Here is a 23263-nt window from a genome sequence, read left to right as displayed (position 1 = left end):
GTGAATAGTAAATGTAACCCCTCCTGAGTCCAACGCTTTCCCTACAGTTGCCTACTGGTGCAGATACGGTAGTGGGACTAGTATATTTATTATTCTTGTATTTTAGTATCGTTTACATTATTTTTATTTTTATGTGTTTAATTGTATATATATATATATATATATATATATATATAGAAATATTCTAAAATTCTTTGTAGTTTATTTGTTACATTAATTAATTATTTTTATATGTTTATGCAAAAAAAATATATAGATATATTTCTATATTAAACAAAATAGAAAATTAAAATATAGATTATAATCTTCATTTAAAAAAAATGTTTTATATTATATATGTGTACATAAATATACACACGTTCATATATATGTGTTTGATTCAATAGGTTTGTATTTATATATATGTTTAAATATTACTTAATTTACATTATATTAATGTTATGTTTTTAAATATTTAATATTTACTGTTTGTAACTATATATATGTATATATATTAAAAAACAATATTACTGTGTATATTTTTTCGATATTAATGTGAAATGTTATTATTATTTTTTTTTTTTTACTACTTACCATTTTAAGTATAGAAAAACAATATTTTTTTGTCAAATATTTTTGATGCAATATTTCTGTATCACAATATTTTTGGTTTTGATATTATGTCAGTCAACCGGTGGTGGTCCCTGGGGCTGTAATTGGCCATGGGGAGAAGGGCTGCATGCGCTCCACTCCTCAATATAGACTTGGCCCAGGGCCCTCCTGGCGGATGAAGTAGAAACAAGTGCGGGAGATTGCTTGGTTTTTTAAATTTTTTTGCTGAGATTCGCAGATCTGCAGAGATTTTTTCAGCAAACCTTTTTAAGAGATGCTTTTTGACCCTAACACCAAGACTAGAGGGTCAGGGTATTCCTACCCTGCCCCTTCTCTTTTTTTCAAACCTTTTTTTGGTAACTAATCCGAGTCCCAAAATGGCTGCCAAAAATTCCTGGTTGAAGTGTTGGCAGCCAATCAGATTTCAGCATGAGTTCCTATCAGATCCGCAGAGGATTCGCGTCCCTAGAAATCTATATTTCTTTTTCTTAAATAGCTCCAAAACTCCTGAAGGGATTAACACTAAATTACAAAAAGGGCACTTTCCGGATCAAGAGCTAGCTTTCTGCCAAATTTGGTGTAATTCCTTTCAGCGTTTTGGGTTATAGTTGTGATCAAATTCCCTATAGAAAATTGGATGGGGAAAAATGTGTTTTGAGACTCCCCCTTTTTCTCGGCCCCTTCTTGGCCAATCACCTCAAACCTTTCCACACATAAGTCTGAACTCGGGTGCGTACCAGTTTTGAAAAATTAATGAAGATTCGTCAAAGAACGCTAAAGTTATTAGCAAAAAAGGAAATGCTTTTCCTATGGAAACTATGGGCCTGATTACGAGTTGGGCGCAGTGGCGCCAGCGCAACGCCGCCTCCTCTGCACCAAACCCATGCAAGGACTGCTGGCTGTATTACGAGTTGAACTTGTATAACACGAGTTCAACTTGTAATACTGTCTGCGGTTCTTTGCATTTCCCATGGCGGTGCCTAGAAAACAGGCACGCCAATGGGAATGGCAAATGTTTTCTGGTGACGCCAAAGCCGTGCTGGAACTTTGTGTGCCCCCTGAAATTATCCCCATGGTGGGGGTCACATGGGGACCCAGTAGGGCCCCCGTCGTTTCTCCACCACCAGCCTTTATATGTCGGGACTCCCGCCATGAAATGCTGGCGGTAGAAGAACTCGTAATGTGCTGGGTGGGACTGAGCTAGTCCCCGCTCAGCATATTGTGTTGTGGTGTAGATGCGCCACTGCTAGGGAACAACTGTTCTCTGGTACAGCCGGCAGTCCACTGCTGATACGACTTTAAAAGTTGTAATCAGCAAAACGGTGGACTGCCACCACTGCACCGCTAGGAGTCTGGTGGTCGAAAGACCGCCAGACTTGTAATCAGGCCCTTTGTACGAACTGTAAAAACCTACTGGCAACCACAAATAGGCACTATATATTTATATATATGTTTATATATATGTTATGTTGAAATTAATTTTTAGAGTGCACGTACACCGATTGGTGTCTTGGCGCTAAGTATAGGAGTAGCTGAGCCCCGGTGGGACTATTCATATGCCTGAACAAAGAGCCATGTCTTGAGAAGTCTCCTGAATACAATTAAGTCTGTGCAGGATCTAATATAATAGGGAAGGGCATTCCAAAAATGGGGAGCCAACACTGCAAACCTACTGCCACCTAGTCTCTTTCGTTTATGGGGAGGTATGACTAGTAAGTTCATGTGGGCAGATCTCAGATTGCGCGTGGGTTTATATACATTGACATTTAGACTTACCTCTTTTTCACAGCTATTGCGCTTACTGCTGGTGGAAAATATTTAGTTTTGCTTGGAAAAATATCCAGGCAAGTTTAGAGAGCCTGAAACATAGTCATGTAACTACGATTGGAATTTTGGTCCATGCCTGTACTGAGTTTCTAAATGTGTGCACAATCACCTGTGTCACACACTGTTGATGGTTGTATTTGTATTGTACTGTAGCATTTGTATGGTGCTTATTGCTCTTGTGTGGAGCACTGAAGCACTTATCCATGTGAATAGCAAGCTACACCGTGTAACGTGTGTGGCTAGAAGGGGGTTGTTTTTGTGTGAAGCCTATGTGGGAGGTGTTTTCATGTTGTGCATGATGACCACCAAGGTGCAGTTATCATGTTATGGGACTCAGTGTCTGGTGGTGTGATTTTTGAGGATATGGGAAAGATAACTGCAATAAAGACTGAACATATAGGCAGTCACGAAGTACCAACCTAGCCACAGAGACAGCGGGGATGCTGTATGCAAGTACACCATTAAAGGAGGGATAACCAGAGTAGTTCAATAATCCATTTTGCAACATTCACATGACATAGATGCTGCTGAATGAATGGGAGGATGCCAATAGGGCAAAAATAGGAGTTGGTGGCATGAGTGCTATTCATGCAATCATGCACCTTTTTTTAAATGGCTGGGATACTACCTACTGCTGAACAAACACATCCCATGAACAATGAGAGAAGAGAAAAAGCACTCAAGGATGGAAACCTGAGTTGAAACTTCACAAGACCCTGATTCCACCTACTCTGTCTAGGCGGAAGGAAGCCATTATTTTGAGCTTTAATTCACACCCTAAGTCTTTCCTTATCACCCAAAGTTCTCGTCCTCATCCTGGGGCCCAACACCTCCGCTTGGGATGACTCCTGGTGGTCCGCTGAGCTAGGAAGCTTCCCCACACCACTGACCACGCACAAAACCTTGGCATCATACTGGGCTCCTCGCTCACCATGAACCACCAGATCAGCGCCGTCACCTCATCATGCTTCCACGCTCTTCGCCTACATCTGAAAACCTTAAGATGCATCCCCACTGAGGACAGGAAGACGGTTACCCATGCAGACTCAACTACTGCAACGCACTCTACAAAAGCACCACCCAGAAACTCCTCAGAAAACTTCAGAACGTGCAGAACCCCACACCCAATTTGGTCCTCGACCTCTCCTGCCACAGCCACATCTCCGAACACCTACAAAAAGTCCATTGGCTCCCAGTCAACAAAAGAATCACCTTCAAGCTCCTCAAACATGCCTCCAAAGCCCTCCACGATGCTGGACCTGCATATCACCGCCTCTCATTCTACGCAAACACCAGACACTTCCGCTCTGCCCAACTTGCATTTGCCACCATCGCTCAGATCCGCAAAACCAGGACTGAAGGAAGATCCTTCTCTTACCTCACCGCCAAATCCTGGAACCATGCCTCTTCACCTTAGGCTCTTCCCATCTCTGAGGCAATTCAGGAAGGATCTCAAGACATGACTCTTTGAATGAACCACAGCGCCCAGTCAGACGTGCAACCGCCAGCCCTCCCCCCCCCCCCCAGCACCTTGAGACCCTCACGGGTGAGTAGCCGCTCTTAACAAGCACTGATTGATTGATTGACCTGAAGGGCCTCAAGGGTGGAGGAGGACCAGTCTGGCTAACTCTGAGGTTATATCTGAGACTCTAACCAAAATGGCACCCTGCACATTCAGGGTGTGGAAAGAAGCACTTGATAGTTTGCAGCCCGAACAGCAAATCTGCTTGCTTAGAGTTACCTTTCTGTCCTCACCCTTCTATACAAGTCTAATATTTTTCTTAGATCCCAGAGATGCTTATTCTTTCTAGTTTACATAAGAAAGCATCCTCCTGACCTTCCCAAATTTCCTCTAAGACAAATTCCACTTTCATAATGAGTAGTAAATTACATTTCAAGGTAAAAAAAGAGAATGTGGTGAAAGGTGACACCCTGTTACCTTTGCTTTAGCTAGTACTGCTGCATGGCATAGATTTAGTAGTTGTCGTTTTGATCAGCCTTAACCCAGTTCGACTCGGTCCTGTGAACCTTGTGAAAAATACCTTTTATAAATGTCTCCACAATTTAACTTTCCTTTGGATTACCTCTGTCTGGTCCTTTCTCACACTTCTCCTGCCCCATTAATTCTGCTCTCACCTCCAGCAAGAGGCCTTCGATCTAAAACCACAGCAGTCAATAGTCATCATTTCCTGTCCTAGGCAGCTTGTGTTTCAACTTCTCCGAATTCTGGCTTAGGCCAGCAGAATATGGTAATTGTATCTGCTGGATGCTACAAATCTGCCAAGGAAGAGCAGAGTCTTTACCTGCACTGCTGAACCAAGAACTCTGGCCTTGGGTTCTTTAGGCACATTTTAGGGAAAAATCTAACTTTACCTCAGTAGTGACTATGGGCCTGATTACGATGTTGGGCAGATCGCAGCCGACCAACCAGCAGTTGTGGTCTGCCTGACATCTGACCCTGCGGTCTGCCCGTGTCATTACGATGCGGCAGGTGAAGGCATCAGGTGGAGGGACAGTCAGCTGCGCTTCTGACGGCCTCAAGGAGCCCATCGGAGCATCAGAATTAATTATAATTCCTTAATGACAGCAGAGCTATCCTCGGCTCTGCCATCGAGATTATGATGACACTTTCAGACAGCCTTTCGATGTTGGCCTTTCTGACATGGAAAGGCTGTCAAAAGTGACTTTGTGGGTCCCTAGCAGGGCCCCATTCCCCCTTTGCCCTCCGCTATGGGCCCAGGGGAGCACCTATGGTGCCCCCTAAACATCCCTGCACCGTGTTCCAGGCACCGAATGGTGCCTGCCACACAGTGCAGGGATGTTTAAAACATCAATTTTTCAATGGCACCTTGTGCGCGGCTCTTTCCGCCCGCTTCACAAGCTGCCATTAAACAATGGATGTTTCCAACCGATTCTGCGGTCGGAACTGCCGACCTATGGTCGGACAGTTCCGTTCCACAGCGGTGTCACTGACCGACATCGTAATGATGCCCTATGTCTTGATTTATCTATTGCGATGTATTGGCACTTGTTCCCATCCTGCTTACCTTTTCTATTGCAAAGCTGTTCATTCATAAACATTAGAAATTAAAGTATGCAGAGCTCTGCCAGACTTGAAATTCACACTTCTCCTACCCCTTTAAGACTGGCTGCAATGTCATGAACTAGCCTTGCTGATTTCTAGGCACTTGGCCCCATCCTGATGACCCACATCACTGAAGAGATGTTGCCAACAACCTGCCCTTATAGGCATTTTGTATTGAAGTGTATCAAGCCGTGCCCACATGTATCTTTACACACCCTTAACTTAGAACAGATATGTCTTGATGACCGGAATGTAAATTGGTGCCGTTTTCAGGACATTTGCTCTATTGTATTGTAGCATTTGTGTAGTAATTACTGGCCTTCTGTGAGGTGCCAAATCACTTACTACACAGATAGCAAACTACACATTGCAGTGTGTGTGATTGGAAGGATGTTGTTTTTGTTTTTGTTTTGAGCCTGTTCTGGAATGTTTCATGTCATATGTGATGACCATGCAGTGTCTGGTGGTGGGATGGGGAGGGCATGTGAGAGATAAATGTGCAATTTATAATCATTTCAAAGACTAAACCTGTAGGCAGCAACACGTTACCAGCCTACCCATAGGAAACAGCAAGGTGCTGTGTTGATGCACCGGACACAGAGGCTGTCAAAGTATTAAAAGTATGTGAAAAGGGCAACTTTAAAACTTTTTTTTAAAGGCAGGGATACTGCCTACTGCATAATAAATACACCCCAGGAACGAGAAAGGAAGAGGATCAGCAATCAGGGCTCTCAACCTGAGCAGAAACTACATAATGTTTACAAAGCCTAGATTCCACTTGCTCCTGCTCTGTCAAGGGACGCCAAAATCTTTAGCTGGGGTTTACGCCTCAAAAACCCATCTCAAGCGCTGGTTGTCTACTGGTATATTGAATATTAAATATCAACCTGACTTACCAAAATAATGCTGCCAGCATATTAACTACCACAGTTTCATGAAGGAATGCATATATAGGTAAGTATTGATTTACTGTCCTTAATTCCACTTATATGTTCTGGGCCAATATATAAATATCTACAAGGTAATTAAATGTGGTGTTAAAAATGGATGTATGACTGAATTCCGAATGCGTTTTTCATGCATACCTTCGGAACTCGTCATTTGAACGAATGCGTCTTTAGCACACATTTGTTCTGTACGCAAGTTGTTTTAACGACTTGCCTTGGGGTGTGGAGGGCTGGATTTTTGAATAGTTTAATTTACTATTGCAACTCCAGTCTGTGCAACATTAGGGAGGGTGTTAGACTTAAATTCCAACACCATTGCCCCTCCTAATGCAAGTCATTGTAACGAGTTGTGTGCAGAACGAATGCGTGCTAAAAATGCATTTGTTCTGTTGCCAGCGCTGTGAAGGCACAGCTTGATTCCGGCTTCGTCCTACAGGAATAGTTACCTTCACTATACAATAGTTGATATTTTGTCCACAATATTTTCACCAGTCCATATTATTGTCCTCAATATATTGACATACACTGTGTGGTCAGTACAGCAAAGGTGGAAAGACAGACAAAATGAGAGAAGAAGAGAGAACGCCATGCACATTTTAGAAGTGTTCCTCAAAGACCAGCGCAGCCTCTTGCCCAACCACTTGTATTGTATTTATTGTTGGTGCTTCAATATGTATGAAACAGTTTAGATGAGTTGAATTCCCAAGTTTGCAAATGCCATAGGCTCTCATTCTGGCTTCTTGCACTTATTTTCTATGTGTCTGGGTATGCTTAACTTTGCATTGTGAGGAATGGAGTGCAATAAAAGCCTTGCTTTCCAGATACAGCACAACTAAGGGGGTCATTTAGGGTTTGACACAGGGTATCTTTGGGATTCTGATTATTGAGCTGGCTCATGAATATTATGTTTTGTTCTGCGGAAAAGAATCCCCACTTGGGATATTTTTCTGCAGAAAGAATGGATGATATGGAAGCCAGCCCACCTAGCATTACCTTTTCAGTAGAAGTGCTTTCATTAAAATGCCCAGGCAGAATGTCAAGGAACTTAAAATACTATATATAGGCTGCTGTGGTTCTTGTGGAAGCAAAGTCTACACCAGCCTAGTGTGATGGAGGACCATTTTAAAGTGACCGTCTTAAAATGAACCCATTTACTCCTAGAGCCTGCTGTAGAGAACTTTGCGGATAAGATAATACTTGCTCCTCAAATAATATGGGTATCTTTGTGTCTACTAATTTTGTTGTGTTAACTACGTCTGTTATGATTAATATCCCTGGGAAGGGTAGCATTACTGCTATCCGTGGAGTAACTGGATACCATTTTCAGTCATACTGAGTGGATGCTTCCCTCTGATGAAAAAGACATTTCTTACACTGTTTCAATCTGTTGCCTCCCTTCTTTGGAATAGACTTTTTTCATCATCCTTAATAATGTCCCAAATTAAGACCAGCACACCGTCACATAAGATCCGTTAGTAAGCACCACAGACAGGGTCAAAAAAGAAAATGACGTCAGTGCGCAAGAGTGGTGCGTATATGTGGCTCCAGCATCACTCCTGGGGTGGAGCTAAGACGATATGGAGCTACACAACGCCACCTACTGGCACTTGGGAGCAATGCTGACAAAAATCTCCGGATCAAATCTGGCATCTGCGGGTATTCACAAAGTGAAGAATCTGCAGTTAGATAGAGTAACCACAAAAAGTAGCATTACTGAAGATATTTAACTTAGTGCTCACTGTGAGCAACAGCATTCAGCCCAATCACAAGGAGCATATACACACTCAAAGTAATTCCTTTTAGCGGCAAGCACTACTATGGCAATTGTGCTTTTTAAGACCCAAAAAGATCATTATTTTTTAGTTAATGTTTTGTTTTTAGACTGATGAAGGCCTAGCAGCTTTACTAATATTAACCCCTTCGCTGCGGCGGGAATTCCGCCGCAGCGCTGGGGTGCGGGGGGGGGGCAGCGCGGTGGCGCTGTGCTCATGACGGAGCCACTCCGTCATGAGCCACGGTTGAGCTGTGCTCATGACAGAGCAGTTCCGTCATGACTCCGCCCAGTTGCGTTGTCCCCCCGCACAGGCGGGGAAACAGCGCCGCGTGGGCGGAGCGGCCGCCAACGGTCGTGGCATGACGGAACCGCTCCGTCATGAGCACACGGCAACCGTGGCTTATGACGGAGCGGTTCCGTTATGAGCGGGGAAGGGGTTAAAGTTGTGCCAAAACCATGCCAAAACAAAACAAAACAAGCAAAACTAAAAGACTAGCATGCCAACACCAGACCTATTGGCTTTGCCATTGCTTGTTTTATAGTACATCTGCTGTTAATGCAAATGTTTACCTATGCATTGTAAAAGCAGTGAAACTGTTACCACCTGCGTTTGTATTGAGCTTCTGTGTTTATATTGAGCTCTGGTTTGAGAGGAGAGAGGGACTTGGAAACTCAGCCAGGCAGGCCTGTGCAGTGCCATTCACATTAGTGCCAAACTCTGGTAGGGCTCAAAGAGCTGGTAGGGCTCAAAGAGCTGGTAGCTCTACAGGATTTAGCTGCTGGTCTTGGCAGTCAGCCACCAGGCCTGTCTCAGCAAACACCGCAGTGAGTTTTTCTGTTGTGTTTGATGGGTTTTACTGCTGAAACATGTTGAACTTGCCCTGGAGAAATATAAAAGCAGTTCTACATATTAAAATACTCTAGAACAATGTGGAACACATTATATCCCATAGGTTTTTACATTTGACATGTAATGTAATCGGCTAATCGTTGCTCTTCATTGTTCCTATCATCCACGTTTGTCTTCGTTTTACTCGATGCCCTTGCTATTCTAGTTGTTTCTTTAGCCTGTAGTACATTGAGTATCATAAGAATTCAAATATTATATCTGTGATTTCGCCTCGATATTTTGTGATCTGACAGCATAGGTGAAATCAAAAATATTTAGTTAATATTAGTTTTCGCGGGAGTTGAAGTTGCCACAATTATTGGTTGTTCTGAAATAGAACTCTGAGTGTCTGATATATTATTATTATTTGAATCCTGGGTAATGGCAGTGGTAATGTTCCTCAGCTCAGCCCAGAAACTCCTAAAATGACTCTTCCTATAAACAACAGTGTTGTGCTTTGGGTATTGACTAGGCCTGCGCGGTGAACTCTGCTCCATTGGTGGAGTTTATGGAGTTTTACGCACTCCGTGGAGCATGCGGAGTTCTGAGCTGGGTTTTTTTCTCGCTCGTACTTGCCAGCGTCAAGTTAGTGAGCTCAAGCAAGGAAAATCACCTCCCGGCGAGATTTCTCAACGTGGGCGGTCAGATTTCTCAACACGGGTGATTGCCGATGGTCGCGACCGCTCGCATTGAGAAACCTTCCATTCACATTGAGAAAGCTGCCGCTCAGGTAGAAAATCTACTCGGGCGGCGAGAAAAGAAGCAGCACCCTCTTGCGCTGCGCATGGTGCCATTCGGGCTGATTTTAGAGCCGTGGACTAACATCTGACGCTTAAAGGCAATGCGAACGGCATGACCAAACACACTCGCTGCTTGTGGAACTTAGCATAGAGCGGCAGAGTTTTTTGGGTCACGGAACTCCACAATCTCCGCCCAGGCCTAATATGGACCAGTCTATCTACTGATATAGCCTTATGTATGGCACTTGTAAAAGGCATCTTCTGTCTTCTAAAATTGTTCTGCACAAGGTGGTGCTTCTCTGGGACTTCTTGGACACTTCACCTCAATGTGCTCCATTAACTTTGGTGTTGGTTTACTAAATACAGAGTGTACTGGTGGCAGCAAAACTAGCAGAGTAACCGTGGAATGGTGAAAATGGTTATTCCAACAGTTTAATAATGAGGGAGATAATGCAAGAAGCGTGGTATGCCGCCCCTGCCGGACCGGGAACACCAACCAGTCCTGGCAGATTGCTGCTCGACCGGACCCAGAACCAGGGGGGGGAGGAGCGGGGCAGGGGAGGAGGGGGGCTGGTGAAAGCATCGGTCGCCCGGCACCCACGGGTACTGAAGAGCACCCCACCCAACCCCCATCCGGTTCACCGGGAAAATGCACAGTGCTCACTACAGCCAGTCCGGCCCTGTATGCCGCTCCTGTAACAATCACATGTAGAACCAGCGGCAACGGTCAGATTATCATGGAAGCTTGTAAAGATACCATGACAGTGTCCTCACAAGCTCATGGTATCCACCAGGCACATCAGGTGGTAAAAAGAGACGGGCCCTTTTGCCGCATGATATGCTTTCTTTTCCCCAGATTAATTTGGATCCCCTTCAAGATACGCAGGGAACTGGATCTGAGCACTTGTCCAGCAAGAGATACCGAAATGCAGACGTCCCTGGACTGCAGCTATTCACAGTGGGCGGCAGTCACGGGCCTTTTAATAAGGCAGAACCAGGCCTTTTCAACGGGGTTTCTCTTATTTTAATGATCTGTACAGTCACTTCATGGCAGAGAGCAGATACTGTGTGACTAAGCGAAGATATGTATAATTGTAATGAGACATTTGCGATTCCTAACTGATTTACATTGTAGTTTTGGTTGTTATACTAAAAAATGAAGCAATAAATATTGTACCGTTTTTGCACCTAGTTCATTCTTAGGTGCAAAAACGCGTGTTGGCAGCACAAATAAGAGATCTTGATTCACAGAATCATGATGTGCACATTTTTGGCGCTAACTAATGCAGAACATCTGCCAATTGTTTGTATTGCCACAGTGCGAAGTATGGCACATGGTAGGGAACATCAATGTTGGCATTGCAATGTGGGCAACATCCTGAAAGTCAGAACTTGCCATGGTTTCATTATTATTAACAATGACTTTTCCAATGTTCATTCCACTACGCCTTCCTCGAGGAAGCGAAATTGATTAATGAACATTGGGAAATGCCCATAATCCTCCATTCACTGCAGAGCTTTGGGAAAGAGATTTCTTCATGTGGAAACATGACAAAAATAAGAGAAAGTGTAATGTGCGAATGCATACTAAGGGGAGTCCTACATTTGACAGGTGTGCACCAGTGGAGCCATGAAAGTCGTAGCTTATCATAATGTGTGTTTGCAAAGCAAATGTTCACCCCTTGGGTCAACTTGGTGCTGGATAGCTTATGTTTATTGTTACCCACTGGTACTCATGTTATCGGCCTCGGAAAGATGAAAAGCTGAGCGTATCCACTGGGTTTTGAATTTGTGATCAAGAGGTCACACACATATCACTGCGAGGTTATTTAATGTACAGGTATATGTGTGTGGGAGTTTTTTGTTGTGTGTGAATGGGGCTCACTTTTCTGTTGATACATAGCACTTTAGTGCTGTATTACCATATACCGGTCCCAGTCTGTTTCACTGATCCTTCCTTCCCGTTTAAAAGAATAAAATGTTTGCTGTTTTGCAATTTCTTTTGCCGTTCACTTCTCCTAGTCATGCTTATTTGGCGGTGATGCACAATATTTGAGACAGTATTGACTGCTTCCGCTTGTCTTCTTTTTAGAATCATTTGGGGTCAGTCAATAAATTGGGGTGGTCGGGAACTACCATCCTTCCTCCTCCGCACTGTCCACAGTCCTTTGGGACTGAGAAAAGGGCCATGATGCTGGATCTCAGAACTTCATTGAAAATTTAGCTTTAGGGTACATTGCGACTTAATTACTTCACAATTTTACATTATTCATAAAGAAATTAAGGGGAGTGAAGAGGTGCTGTAAAGCATTGGCTAACCCTCCTCTGACACAGAACGTTACCCAAACTATAGAGCCCAACTCGATTGGATCAATATAAGAACCCACCCGTGGATCTAAAGAGAAAAGGATCCTTTTGCTTTTAAGAACCATCACCCACCAGTGGGTACACCTTCTTCATACGGTTCCTTCCCATTCCATTCCATGGTGGAACCGGGCATGATACAATCTATGAGATGCAGGGAGTTCTTTGATTGAAAAGGAACAAAGGGGCACATAAGGATGGCGGAGGGATTGCCACCACCGACCCGGCGGTGGTGGTCCCTCCACCATCTGCATGCCCATATCCCCCACCAGATCAAGATGGCTGGGGGTAACGTTCTGCAAGCGTGGCGGGCGCAAACCGCAATGATTGCCTGGCAGAGCTGATAAGGCTGTGGATAAGGGGGCGTGTCTCGAAGGCACTGCCCGCCCGATCACAATGCTGGCATCAGCCAGCCTTTCCATGGTGGTGGAGCCGCAATGGAAAGGCTGGCTGAGGCTGGCTTCGGGGGGCCCGCTACGGGCCCCCTCTGTGGGGGGTCGGCAGGTGTGCACTAGACGGGTACTCATGGTACCCCTCTCCATTTCCATGCACAAGGTTGCAGGCACCGCACGGTGCCTGCTTCGTTGTGCAGGGAAATGCACAACATGGCCATTTAACATTGCGGCGAGGGCTGCAGCCAGCAGCACCCGCCACAATATTAAATTGCCAGATGCGACCGCCGTGGTGGCGGTCGCATCATGATTAGGGGTGCGGGACCGCTGCATGACAGGCAGGTGGTCCCGTTACTGCTAGGATGGCGGGTGGACTCAAGTCCGACCGCCATCCTAATGACCCCCAAAGTGTTTAGTAGGGGTAGGGTTACTCTTTAAAAATACCTGCCTGGTACACCTAACATTTTAATCTGGGCACCAGAAAAGTTAGGAAGTCCCGGGGTCCTAGTTACCCCTACTTCCTTTAGGGTAATTGATGAATGGCCTCTGCTGAAGGTTAGCCACTTAAATTACACTAACTCACAAAAATGGCATTTATCATGGTTTGCACTGCACCTTTATGATGATCAACAATATTCTGCAGATGCATGCTTTTAAATTGACCCAAGCTGAAATCCGGACTTCATTTACTAAGCCGATATGAGTGTCATGGGTCAGCTCAGCATCCTAAATTAAATCCAAATTCATTAATTTGTTCGGCATAAGAAACAGAGAAACCAATCAATGAGTAATGAAAAGGGATTTTTCCATTGATCATAAACGCTATCAGTGGTCTAGTCTAGTAAAGACCTGCATTTTAAAACCCTTCTGTTTTAGAGTGGGCCACTAAATCCCAAAAATAGGGCTTTCTCTTTTAGTCGTTCTACCACTGTAAAGAGGTCTTTCTGTGGATCACGGAAACTGCAGATAAATCTGTGTTTTATTTGCATAGAAATGAAGCTGAAGGCTTTACACTCTGATCAAATTGAAGAAAAGTTTGCTAAAGATTGTTTTCAACTTTCTCAAAAAGTATTTAATGAATAAACACCAAAACAAGCGGAGGAGCTAGGTTGGGCCAAGCTCTTCATACCAGGTTTGGTCTAGATGTGTTGGGCAGTTAAGTCGAGCATGGCAGCGCATGCGCTACTCTGCTAGACATGCTGTTATCTAGACTGTAGCTTGAAGCACCTCCCATCTTTTTCATTCGTTCCTGTTCGTGCCCTTCATAAATGCATGTGTTTGGTTGGTCAGCATGCTTAATTAGTCCCGCCTTTTTGTGTTTCAAGCCCTCCCTGGAGACTGCCCCTGTTTTTTTTCTTATTTACCTCAACTTGTGTAGCAGCACAGCGCTCATGTTTGGGTCGGCATTTGCATAGCAAGTTTAAATATTGTTTTACTTTGGAGGCTGTGCGCCTTGTAACGACTTGCCCACTTTAACCATCACGTCTTGTTTCCTGCTCGTGGCAGCCTGTTCGCCCTGTGCCGTCTCTCCCTTCATCCCGCCGCCACCACCCCTCAGAGATCGCTGCTTGTATTTGAAGTGATTTGCCCAAAATCACAGGATGTTGAGCCGATGCCGAGGCTCGAACTCCCGAGTTGGCAGCTCTGACCGCACCCCCTTCACAGCATGTTTGATATTGTTTCATTGCTGTTTTTTAAAAGTTGCCAGATGGAGTCATTTATAAGTTCAAATGCTGTTCCAATCACATTGCGTGCAGTCTCTCCCCACCTTCTCTCCGCTTTAATTTTCGCCATCGTATCTTGTTTCCTGCTCGCCCTATGCAGTCTCTCTCTACCCCTTCACCACACACCCACCACCCCTCCGAGATCGCTGCTTGTATTTTAAGTGATTAGCCCCAAATCACAGGACACCGCTTTCATTTTCACCTTCACGCCTTGTTTCCTGCCCTGTGCCATCTCTCCCTACCCCTATACTACACACCCCCACCACCCCTCTGATATCCCTGCTTGTATTTTAAGTGATTTGCCCAGAATCAGAGGACACTGCTTGCTTATCAGCGACTCGGCACCCTGAAAGCTCCGGGGCGCACAATATGCTGCATTACTACAACCTTAAAGAGCCCCAAAGGTGAGACCTTTTGCATTGCAAATGCCTTTTGCTATAGCAGTCAGCAAAGGTTCTTCTAGGAGCTGAAATTAAGTAAAAGAAACGTTTATTCCTTTTAATTAGCTTCTCAAAATTTGAAAGGATCAGTCTTAGGTTTGTTTATGTATTTTTTCTTAAAGGTTTAAAAAGAGACACCCAGGATTATTTAACGAACAGCATTCACCAGGCCACCAGAGATTATGGCCCTCCTGCCTACCTACTTGATTTAGACATCCCAGTCCTTCTTCCTGGGACTTTTAGAGCACAAAATTTAAACACCAATCTGGAGACAGCACTGTAGCCAGGGATCTTTGGCAAGGAGGTGCCACTTGCTATGCAAAGGTTTCTGTTTTTATTATACTTTATAGGCTGGAGTTTTCTTCTGAAGCATTAGGGGCCATCAGTGGTTTACCCTGTCTGGGACACATGGCAGACCTGGGCAGGAAGTTCTAGTGAGGTTCGCCTTAAAAGGGTGGGGCGACCATCACTGTGATCACCTTAGTTACTGTACAATTAGTCTTCCTGTTAAGACTTAATATTGACTATAAGATTTATAATATTTTGATTGCAAAATGGTCCTCCTTTTTATTACTGATTTTGTTTCCTTGAGGAAGTACAATCTATTTTAAATACTTCTATCTGCCTGTTTTCTTACTCTACACCAAAGATAAATTTGCTACTTAGTGCAACATGGGGAAAATGTTATTTTTGAAGTGGATAATGTTTTAGACACTGCTTTTCGTCTGTTATGTGCTTATATATGTCTTATAAATCACGGAAAAAATAACCGCCTTTAAATGCACATTTTGTTTCAGAGAAGAAGCACTCTTCCTTAGATGTCCGCAAGAAGTACAAGCCAACCCCCACCTTACTTGCGGCGTCAAGCCTATATGCCATGATGAACGGACATGATGAAGTTTATGCCAACTACATGGTTGTGAATCAGGTAAAGAGCTTTAATTTCATGCATTTTCCATTTCTGCTTGTGGTAAATCATATTACTTGCCCATTACAGATGTGTTTGTCAATGTAAATTAAATTATGTATGAGCTCTGGAAAATGTAAATACAGTGATTAGATTTTCAAGATCTTCAAACTCTGCATGCTAGGACTACATTTACATTTTCTGCACCACGGTTCCTTATATTTGTAAAACTCTTCCTAAAAGTGCTTTAAAAAAATATTACCTAATGAGGAAACATAGGCTTATATATATTTAATAGAGATGGGATCGAGTATATGAGAGGAGTCTGTACTGCGCTTCTTGTTAACGCAGATGAACTGCCTACTGTATCCCCTACTGTACTCTGTGGTGATCTGCTCAGCTTTTGAATGTACTTGCATTTAAGAAGTGTTGATACCAAAGGAAGAAATACTGCTGTCTTTACAGGCTTGTAGCATTTCTAAAAGAAAGAGCACTGAAAATCTGAGCAGAAGAAAACAGGACATTCCTAGTTTCACTAAACATATTTAAAAGTTAATACTAATGATGAAAGCACAGGAGACAGAGAAATTACCTGGTTTAATATGCAACTTATATCTTGTACTGAAATGGAAAGAATATCTTAACATGTGGGATCCCCTGTTGCTTCAAGTAGGAAACAACCTATTCTATTGAAATAATTAAGGTACTATATAGCTTCTTGAGTTACAAAACCAAGATTGAAATTCAACACTGTTAGACCTGGCAGGGTATTCCCCCCAAACGAATTGCCTTCACTATTCCTGTTTTGCTGAATTCGTTTTTATTGTCTTTAGGACTCTATATACTTTACCACTGCTAACTAGTGCTAATGTTCTTGCGCTCTCTTCCTAATGCATCTCAAAATTGGCCTAACCTTGATTGGCACATTTAATTTACTTATAAGTCCCTAGTATACGGTACTAATTGTACCCAGGGCCTGCAAATTAATGGCCATCCACAAAAGCAGCACTTTAAAACATGTATCAGGCCTGCCTTTGCAGCCTGCAGTCCTTTTTTTAACTGCCATTTCGACCTGGCAAAATAAACCTTTTGCCAGGTCTAACCCTTCCTTTTAATGCTTATATATCATTGTAAGGGAGCCCTAAAGCTTCCAAGGGTATGGTCTATGGTATTTAAAAAGTGAGACAGGTGTACTTAAGTTTTACATGTCCTGGCAATGAATACGTTCAAAGCTGTTTTTCACTGTGGTAAAGCCTATATCTCCTTTTGACTAACTCTTGCTTACCTTATTGCATTTAATAAGTGCTAACTTTGGATTAGGAGCAGATAGAGATACACTGTTTATACTCAAATAAATTTTAATTTTAAATCCTCTTTAATGGTAAAGTCAGATTTTAATGCACAATTCTGAAAGTGCCACTTTTAGAAACTTGACATTTTATTGTCCCAACCATTTGGGCCTTCTGCCTGTATCCTGGGTCACATTACGGTGAATGGATCTGCTCGTGGGGGTTGTGTATTCCTCCAAGAAAGTGATACAATGAGGACTAGGTGTGGGCAGGATGAGCTATCCTGCCAGGATGACTGGGGCGGAGCTGTACCCTGCCCCACTTGCACTTCAAAGGGTTTTGCCTCCAGCACACACAAAGGAACCTTACACCCGCCTTTTCTCACCAGACAGTTTGAAGCCTTCACAGGGGAATGGAGGAACTTTACAGAACCAGATGTGGGGGAAGGACAGTTATAAATATTAGGTCCCCAGAAGCACTCTTCTGAACACTCCTGGGCCTTTGGAAGTTACAGAAGAAGGACTGCCCAGCTGCTTGAAGGACTCCCTTGCGTTCTAAGAAGGATGGTTGGACTTGCCACAGTGGCGCGGTCAAGCATATTGTGGTCTCAAGACCGCTGCGCCACCGCCAGGGGTCTCTGATCCCTGGTGGTTGTGGTTGTCCCAGGGTGGTCCGACTACCCTGGTCATAATAGGGTGGTCGGAAGACCGCCACCGCCACTGCCACACCCCTGCAGTCCATGGACCACCAGACTCGTAATGAGGCCCTATATCTTTGGTAATTCCTTTTGCTCATCAACCTACTGTACGCTGTTAGCCCTTTCCAGCACTCCATTTATTCTGTATACACTGAATGAGCCATGTGTTTTCTTTGAACTGTAAACAGTAAAAATGTATGAAGGGAAACTATTCTGTATAACAGCATTTCAATAATTTCAGTGACAAAACAAGTGCACACATAATTCACAAAGACAACATTTACTTAGTGCAAAGCCAAGCTCCTTGATTCAGCAAAATAAGACTTAACTCCTTCATTCACTTAATCTTACAGGAGACCAACAGATAAACCTCTGGACTCTTTCACTCTTCTGAACATGAAACTGAATGCGGTTCTATTGATACTCTTCTGAATAATAAGGGTTAAGTGAGTTTAAACCCTGGCATTTGGGATTGGGCAGGCTTACACTTGTGACCTATGCAGTGACTCCTGTTTTATGTTGCTACCTGTCAACTGTGGCAAACTCATATTTAGGATCATTCAGAGCTCAGAGTCCTCATCTGGCAACGTGCTTTTTTTTGCATTAGTTCTCGCCGTCTATATACTTGTTTGCACTTGTATCCCATCCTAATTTATGTTTTGTTTTCCCTCTTTGGTTCTGTCAGTCCTTCACCTTCTTAGTTCCCTAGTTCTTTTCTGCCTCTCTACCTTTTTTTGGTGTGGTTGACTCTTGTAGTTTGGTATTACTGATGTGTTTGTGGCAGTGTTGTGGGGCTTATGGCTGGATTTCTTGTTTGGCTGAGGCTCAACACTGCCAAAATCAGTAAGCTTGTACCTTTTTCTGTTATTACTCCTTCTCTCTGGCTGGTTTGATGCTCACCTGTTCAGCTCTGTTTTCCATCCAGAGGGATTAATCTATCTTCGTAACATTGAGGTTCCACTGTGCCATTACTTGACTGAGCGAGGCTCAATCTGGAGATTCTCTCTCTCCCTCTCCCTTTCTCTCCTTTGATTTCTAGCATGTCCATCACTGCTCGGTGTAGGTTTCCTTGGAACCTGACAGTACCATAGGGACTCTTGATGATTCTCTTGAGATTCTTCAGTGCCAGGGTCTATCTTTTGTACAGTCCTTCTGAAATAAAAAAGACAGACTCAATGATCTTGTGCTATGGTTGTTATTACAACAAAGGCTACCCTGAGATTTTTGGTTCACTGACACCTGATCCTTCTAGTTCAGTTTGCCCTTTACAGCCAATTGACAACCTGGCAGTGTGTAGTGATGTCCTAGAGACTAATAGTAGCAGTGGAGCAGCCAGGGAATGTCTTTGGAATAGCAAAAGTGTGATTTTAGCACGGCAGGTTACATTTTGGTGATGACCTCCACAGATTTCAAAGCTTCATGGCTCAATGCCACTTGTTTTGTTTAGCTAAACCACACTTTTTGGGTACTTTGTTTTGACCTACCTAAACAAGGCCTTATTTTTATGGGCCAGACCCCATATTCTGAATCAAAGTCCCAGGTTATCTAATTGGGCAGAATTCTTGGTTCAATTTAAGGCACACTTTGACTAGAGGCACACTATGCAATCTGCTCATGCAGGTTTATTAATGTTATGGCAAGGAAAGCAGGGTCTCATTAGTTACACTTGTGAATATCGACAGGCAGCTAGTGAGGTAGTGTGGACTGATGAATTTGCAGAAGCTGTCTTTTATTTAGGCCTGTAAGAGGAATTAAGACTCTAGCTCCCTCATTGTAAATTAACCCACTACATTTCTTGCCTTAAATGAACTAACGTTACAGACAGAAGCTCAACAGAAAACCTCTTGTGCAGAGCGCAGAAATATATGTAAACAATATATTGTTCCAGAACTCCTTGAGAATACTGAAATGGTGGCCTTGCCTGAAGAACCTACGCAAACAGAAGACATGGATGATACTTACTCCTGAAGAAAAGGAGAGACAGTTAAAAGAAGAACACAGCTGCTGGGAAACAGCCTGGCTCATCCTAGACAGCAGCGGCTGCTGCCAAGCTGACTTATGGGGCAGCGTGGGCAGCACGGGGAAAAAAGTTTTAACATTTACCTTTGGACTCCGGCCCACGTTCTTCTGCTTCCTCTCTGCCCGCACTCTTCTGCTCCCTCGCGTTGCTGTCCCTTGCTTCTCCTGGCACTACAAACTCCAGGAGCACATGCTCCCAGACTCCACACACAATCCTAGCGCTTCTCTCATGCTGTTATTCCAGCATGAGAGAAGCGCTGTGATTGGGTGGAGCGGGCCAGTATAACGCTCCGTGGGGACTGAGAGCCTGTGCCCTGAGCAGTGATGATATCTCCCAGGAACAGCCAGGAGATATCAAAGTGTGCATGTCGGTTTGGCCGCCCGTTGACAGCCGGCCAAACCGACATGCACTCTTTCAGTGCCTACTACCACTCCCCCCTGCTGATGCGGAGACATGACCCCGCCCTGACCCAGATTTGCAGCCGCGGACTAGAAGTGAAAAATAAAATTACAATAAAATAGTTTTACTGTCATTTTATTTTTCTTCTGTGTGCTGGCATTTTATCAGTGGGGCGACGCTCCTACGCCATAGTGGGGGAGCCTCCCCTGATCCTGGAAGGTTACCAAAATGTCAATTGAGAAGAATGCACCCTACTTCTTTCAAGTAGTTATCGCCACAGCCTGAGGACCACCTACCTTACATGCTTTAGATGATCGTATTCAGGTGCTTATGGATTCTTTATGGATAATAGGTTTCAAGCAGAGGTCGAGGTTCCCACTCAAGACATATCTGTACAAGAGAACATTTTGAGAAGCAGTGTGTAAGGAGGTTTTACCACTAGTGATGGGCATGCAAACTGGCCATGTTGAGGAAATCTGTTTTGCTTATCTGATGCACCTTTCTTCCCAATCATTCTTGATACTAAGTGGCTGAGATTGCATAATCCCCAAATTGAGTGGGATCAATAAGGCATTACTTTTGCTTCCTGTGTTTTGGAGAAACAATACTTTCAAAACAGCACACATCAGAGTACTCAGCCATTGACTTGTTTTACCCTGCAATCATCATCCTTGGTGGATAAACATACTATCCCATCACCATATAAATAATTATCAAATGTATTCGGTGATAAAGGGGCCGATGCCGTTCCTCCTCAAAGAGCATATGACTACCAGATCGATCTGATTTCAGGAGAAGCCATCCCACATGATCAAATCTATCCTCTAACTGTAAGACAAAATGAGATTTTGCGACAGTATCTTCAAGATAATCTTGAGGAAGGATTTATCTGACACTCAACTTCTCTTACAGGATTAATGATTTTATTTGTAGCTAAAGCAAATGTGGAGATTCAGAGCTTTTATCAATTACAGGAAACTCAATGCCATAGTGATTCGCAATTGACACCCCCACCCCTCATTTCTGTTCTTCTCAATCAGATTAGATCTGCCAAGATCTTCACCTGCTCGGATCTCAGAGGGGCCTACAACCTAACACATATGTGAGGGGGATGAATGCAAAACAGCTTTCAGCACTCATTATGGGTACTTTGAGTACCTTGTAAGGAAGGCCCTTTGGCCTTTGCAGTGCTCCTGCTAGAACTTCACCCATTTGGGTATTATTCTTGGACCTTTACAGATCCTGAAAAGAACTACACGATCTGCGACTGAGAATTGCTAGCTATTAATCTTTCTCACACTGGAGACATTATTTAAAGGGAGCATGTCATAAGATAAATGTATGGACTGACCACAAAAACCTACTATATCTATAAAGCATAAAGTGTGCGCCAATGTGTTGTGCACTTTTTCTCTCAATGTCATTATGTTTTAAATTTTTGTTTTGTAAACAGGTTTGCAAAACTGATACCCTCTCCTGCCAAACAGAAAAGGGAAATTATATGGAAATGATAGAGTTTGCACCCTGTATCTTTGCCCTTTCAGCAATGGATACAAATGGAGCTACACAAAAAATCATTGAAAAATGGAATGCTTTATAGAGAAGGTGCATTGTATCTTTGTATACAACAGTTACAATCTAAGGCTCTGAAACGGTGTCATGTTTGTTCAAAAGTAAGGCATCCTGTGCAAAGAAAAATGATGTACTTGATAAATAGAGAATTCTGATGACCTGATCAGAAGACATCTCTTTTAAAGTATTTTGAAAGAAGTGTAGTGTGTACACAAACAAAGCTTTTCATATGCCAACATAAGGAGAATTACAGCCACTTCCCACACCTCACCGATCATTGCATAGGATTTCAACGTATTTTAGAGTTAAACTTCCTCCTTCCAATGGCTGCACCACTAATAGTAGTTACTGACAATTTCACAGAGATGGGACACTTTGATAGACTCAAGAAGCTCCTTCTGGCTGTTGTATGAGCAGGCATCTTCATTATCCAAATTTTCCAACTTCACTGCCTCCCAGAAACATTGTTACAATAGAGTGACACTATCTATGGCACGTTTGTAGTAAGAACTAATGAAAAGAGAAGGTACCAGGCATTTTAAATCTACCAGTCATCACCAATAGACCGCTGGGTATTAAAAGCGATTGAATAATTTATTAGAACACAACTTAGTATACTTTCTTGTGAGCCATCCTAATGCCTGATACTGGTGCGCCGCTATAGCAAAACTTGCTGTTCTTAGGGATGTTAGATCCAGTCGCAACAAATACACAGTCTAGCTTCCTCTGGCTTCCTCTAGCTTCCTCTGTTCCTACAGTGACTACCTGAATCTGGTACAGGCAAGAGCCTATGAGCTTATAAATGTAGCAAAAAGATGTGGTTATCTAGCAAATATCTAATTATTCGTGGATCCTATTCTAAATTCAATCCCCATTTTGTTGGGCCATAAATTGGGGAAAAAAATGAAGTTCTGTACCACACTTAACCTATTCCGCACATTGGCATAGGAATCTCGCCTTACATGTCTCTAGAGCCAAACCAGGCTTTCCTGCTGGAGTCGGTAGACCTCCGCGAGTGTTAGTAGATGGATCACACGCCTGTGAGGTGGAAATGATTATGGATTATTGTATTCATCATGGCCAATTACAATTTATTGTGCCTGGAAAAGAGATGATGTGTCTGAAAAGTCGCGGAGCCCTGCAGCTTTGTCCATACCTCTAGATTAGTTAAAAGGTTTCATAACACTCATCCTTTGAAACCTGGACCCAACTTTATTTTTTGAAGGGTAGATTTTTCTAGGGCAGGGGGAGAAACGGGGAGGAGTACTGTTATGATTCAGGGCGTATGCAGGCAGGGTAGCCTACTCAGGCTGGACATGGTGGAATACAGGTCACATACTCACTTCTTTGTGTTAACGTCACAGCTGGGTCAACAGTGGGGACTCATATTTTAGAGTATTCAGGGCTCATAATCTTCACCTGACACTGTCGTTAGCAGCATTGGTTCTCTCTGTGTATGTACACAATCCTCATGTTTTAGTCAACACAGGATTTCGTTTTCTTTCATTTACTCTTATCTCCATCTGGTTCGATATACTCACTTGTCCTTCTTTGTTTTCCAGCTACTGAGAGTAAACTGTCTTCGTAATATTGAGGTTGCAACAGG

The 23263-nt window shown here is 43.4% G+C and overlaps 1 protein-coding gene across 7 annotated transcripts in view; it reads left to right on the top strand.

The window, feature by feature from the left end:
- ARHGEF28 (Rho guanine nucleotide exchange factor 28) overlaps positions 1–23263 on the top strand; it is a 1067585-nt gene that overhangs the window by 825936 nt on the left and 218386 nt on the right. For all 7 annotated transcript variants that reach the window (XM_085632328.1, XM_085632327.1, XM_085632325.1 and 4 more), the window contains one exon: positions 15571–15701. In XM_085632328.1, the coding sequence (XP_085488454.1) occupies positions 15571–15701 (131 nt within the window). The remainder of the gene's footprint in view (positions 1–15570; positions 15702–23263) is intronic.

This window comes from Triturus cristatus, chromosome 2_1 (genome assembly GCF_964204655.1).
Source record: "Triturus cristatus chromosome 2_1, aTriCri1.1, whole genome shotgun sequence".
Lineage (NCBI taxonomy): Eukaryota > Metazoa > Chordata > Amphibia > Caudata > Salamandridae > Triturus > Triturus cristatus.
This window is presented reverse-complemented; position numbering and strand designations above follow the sequence as displayed.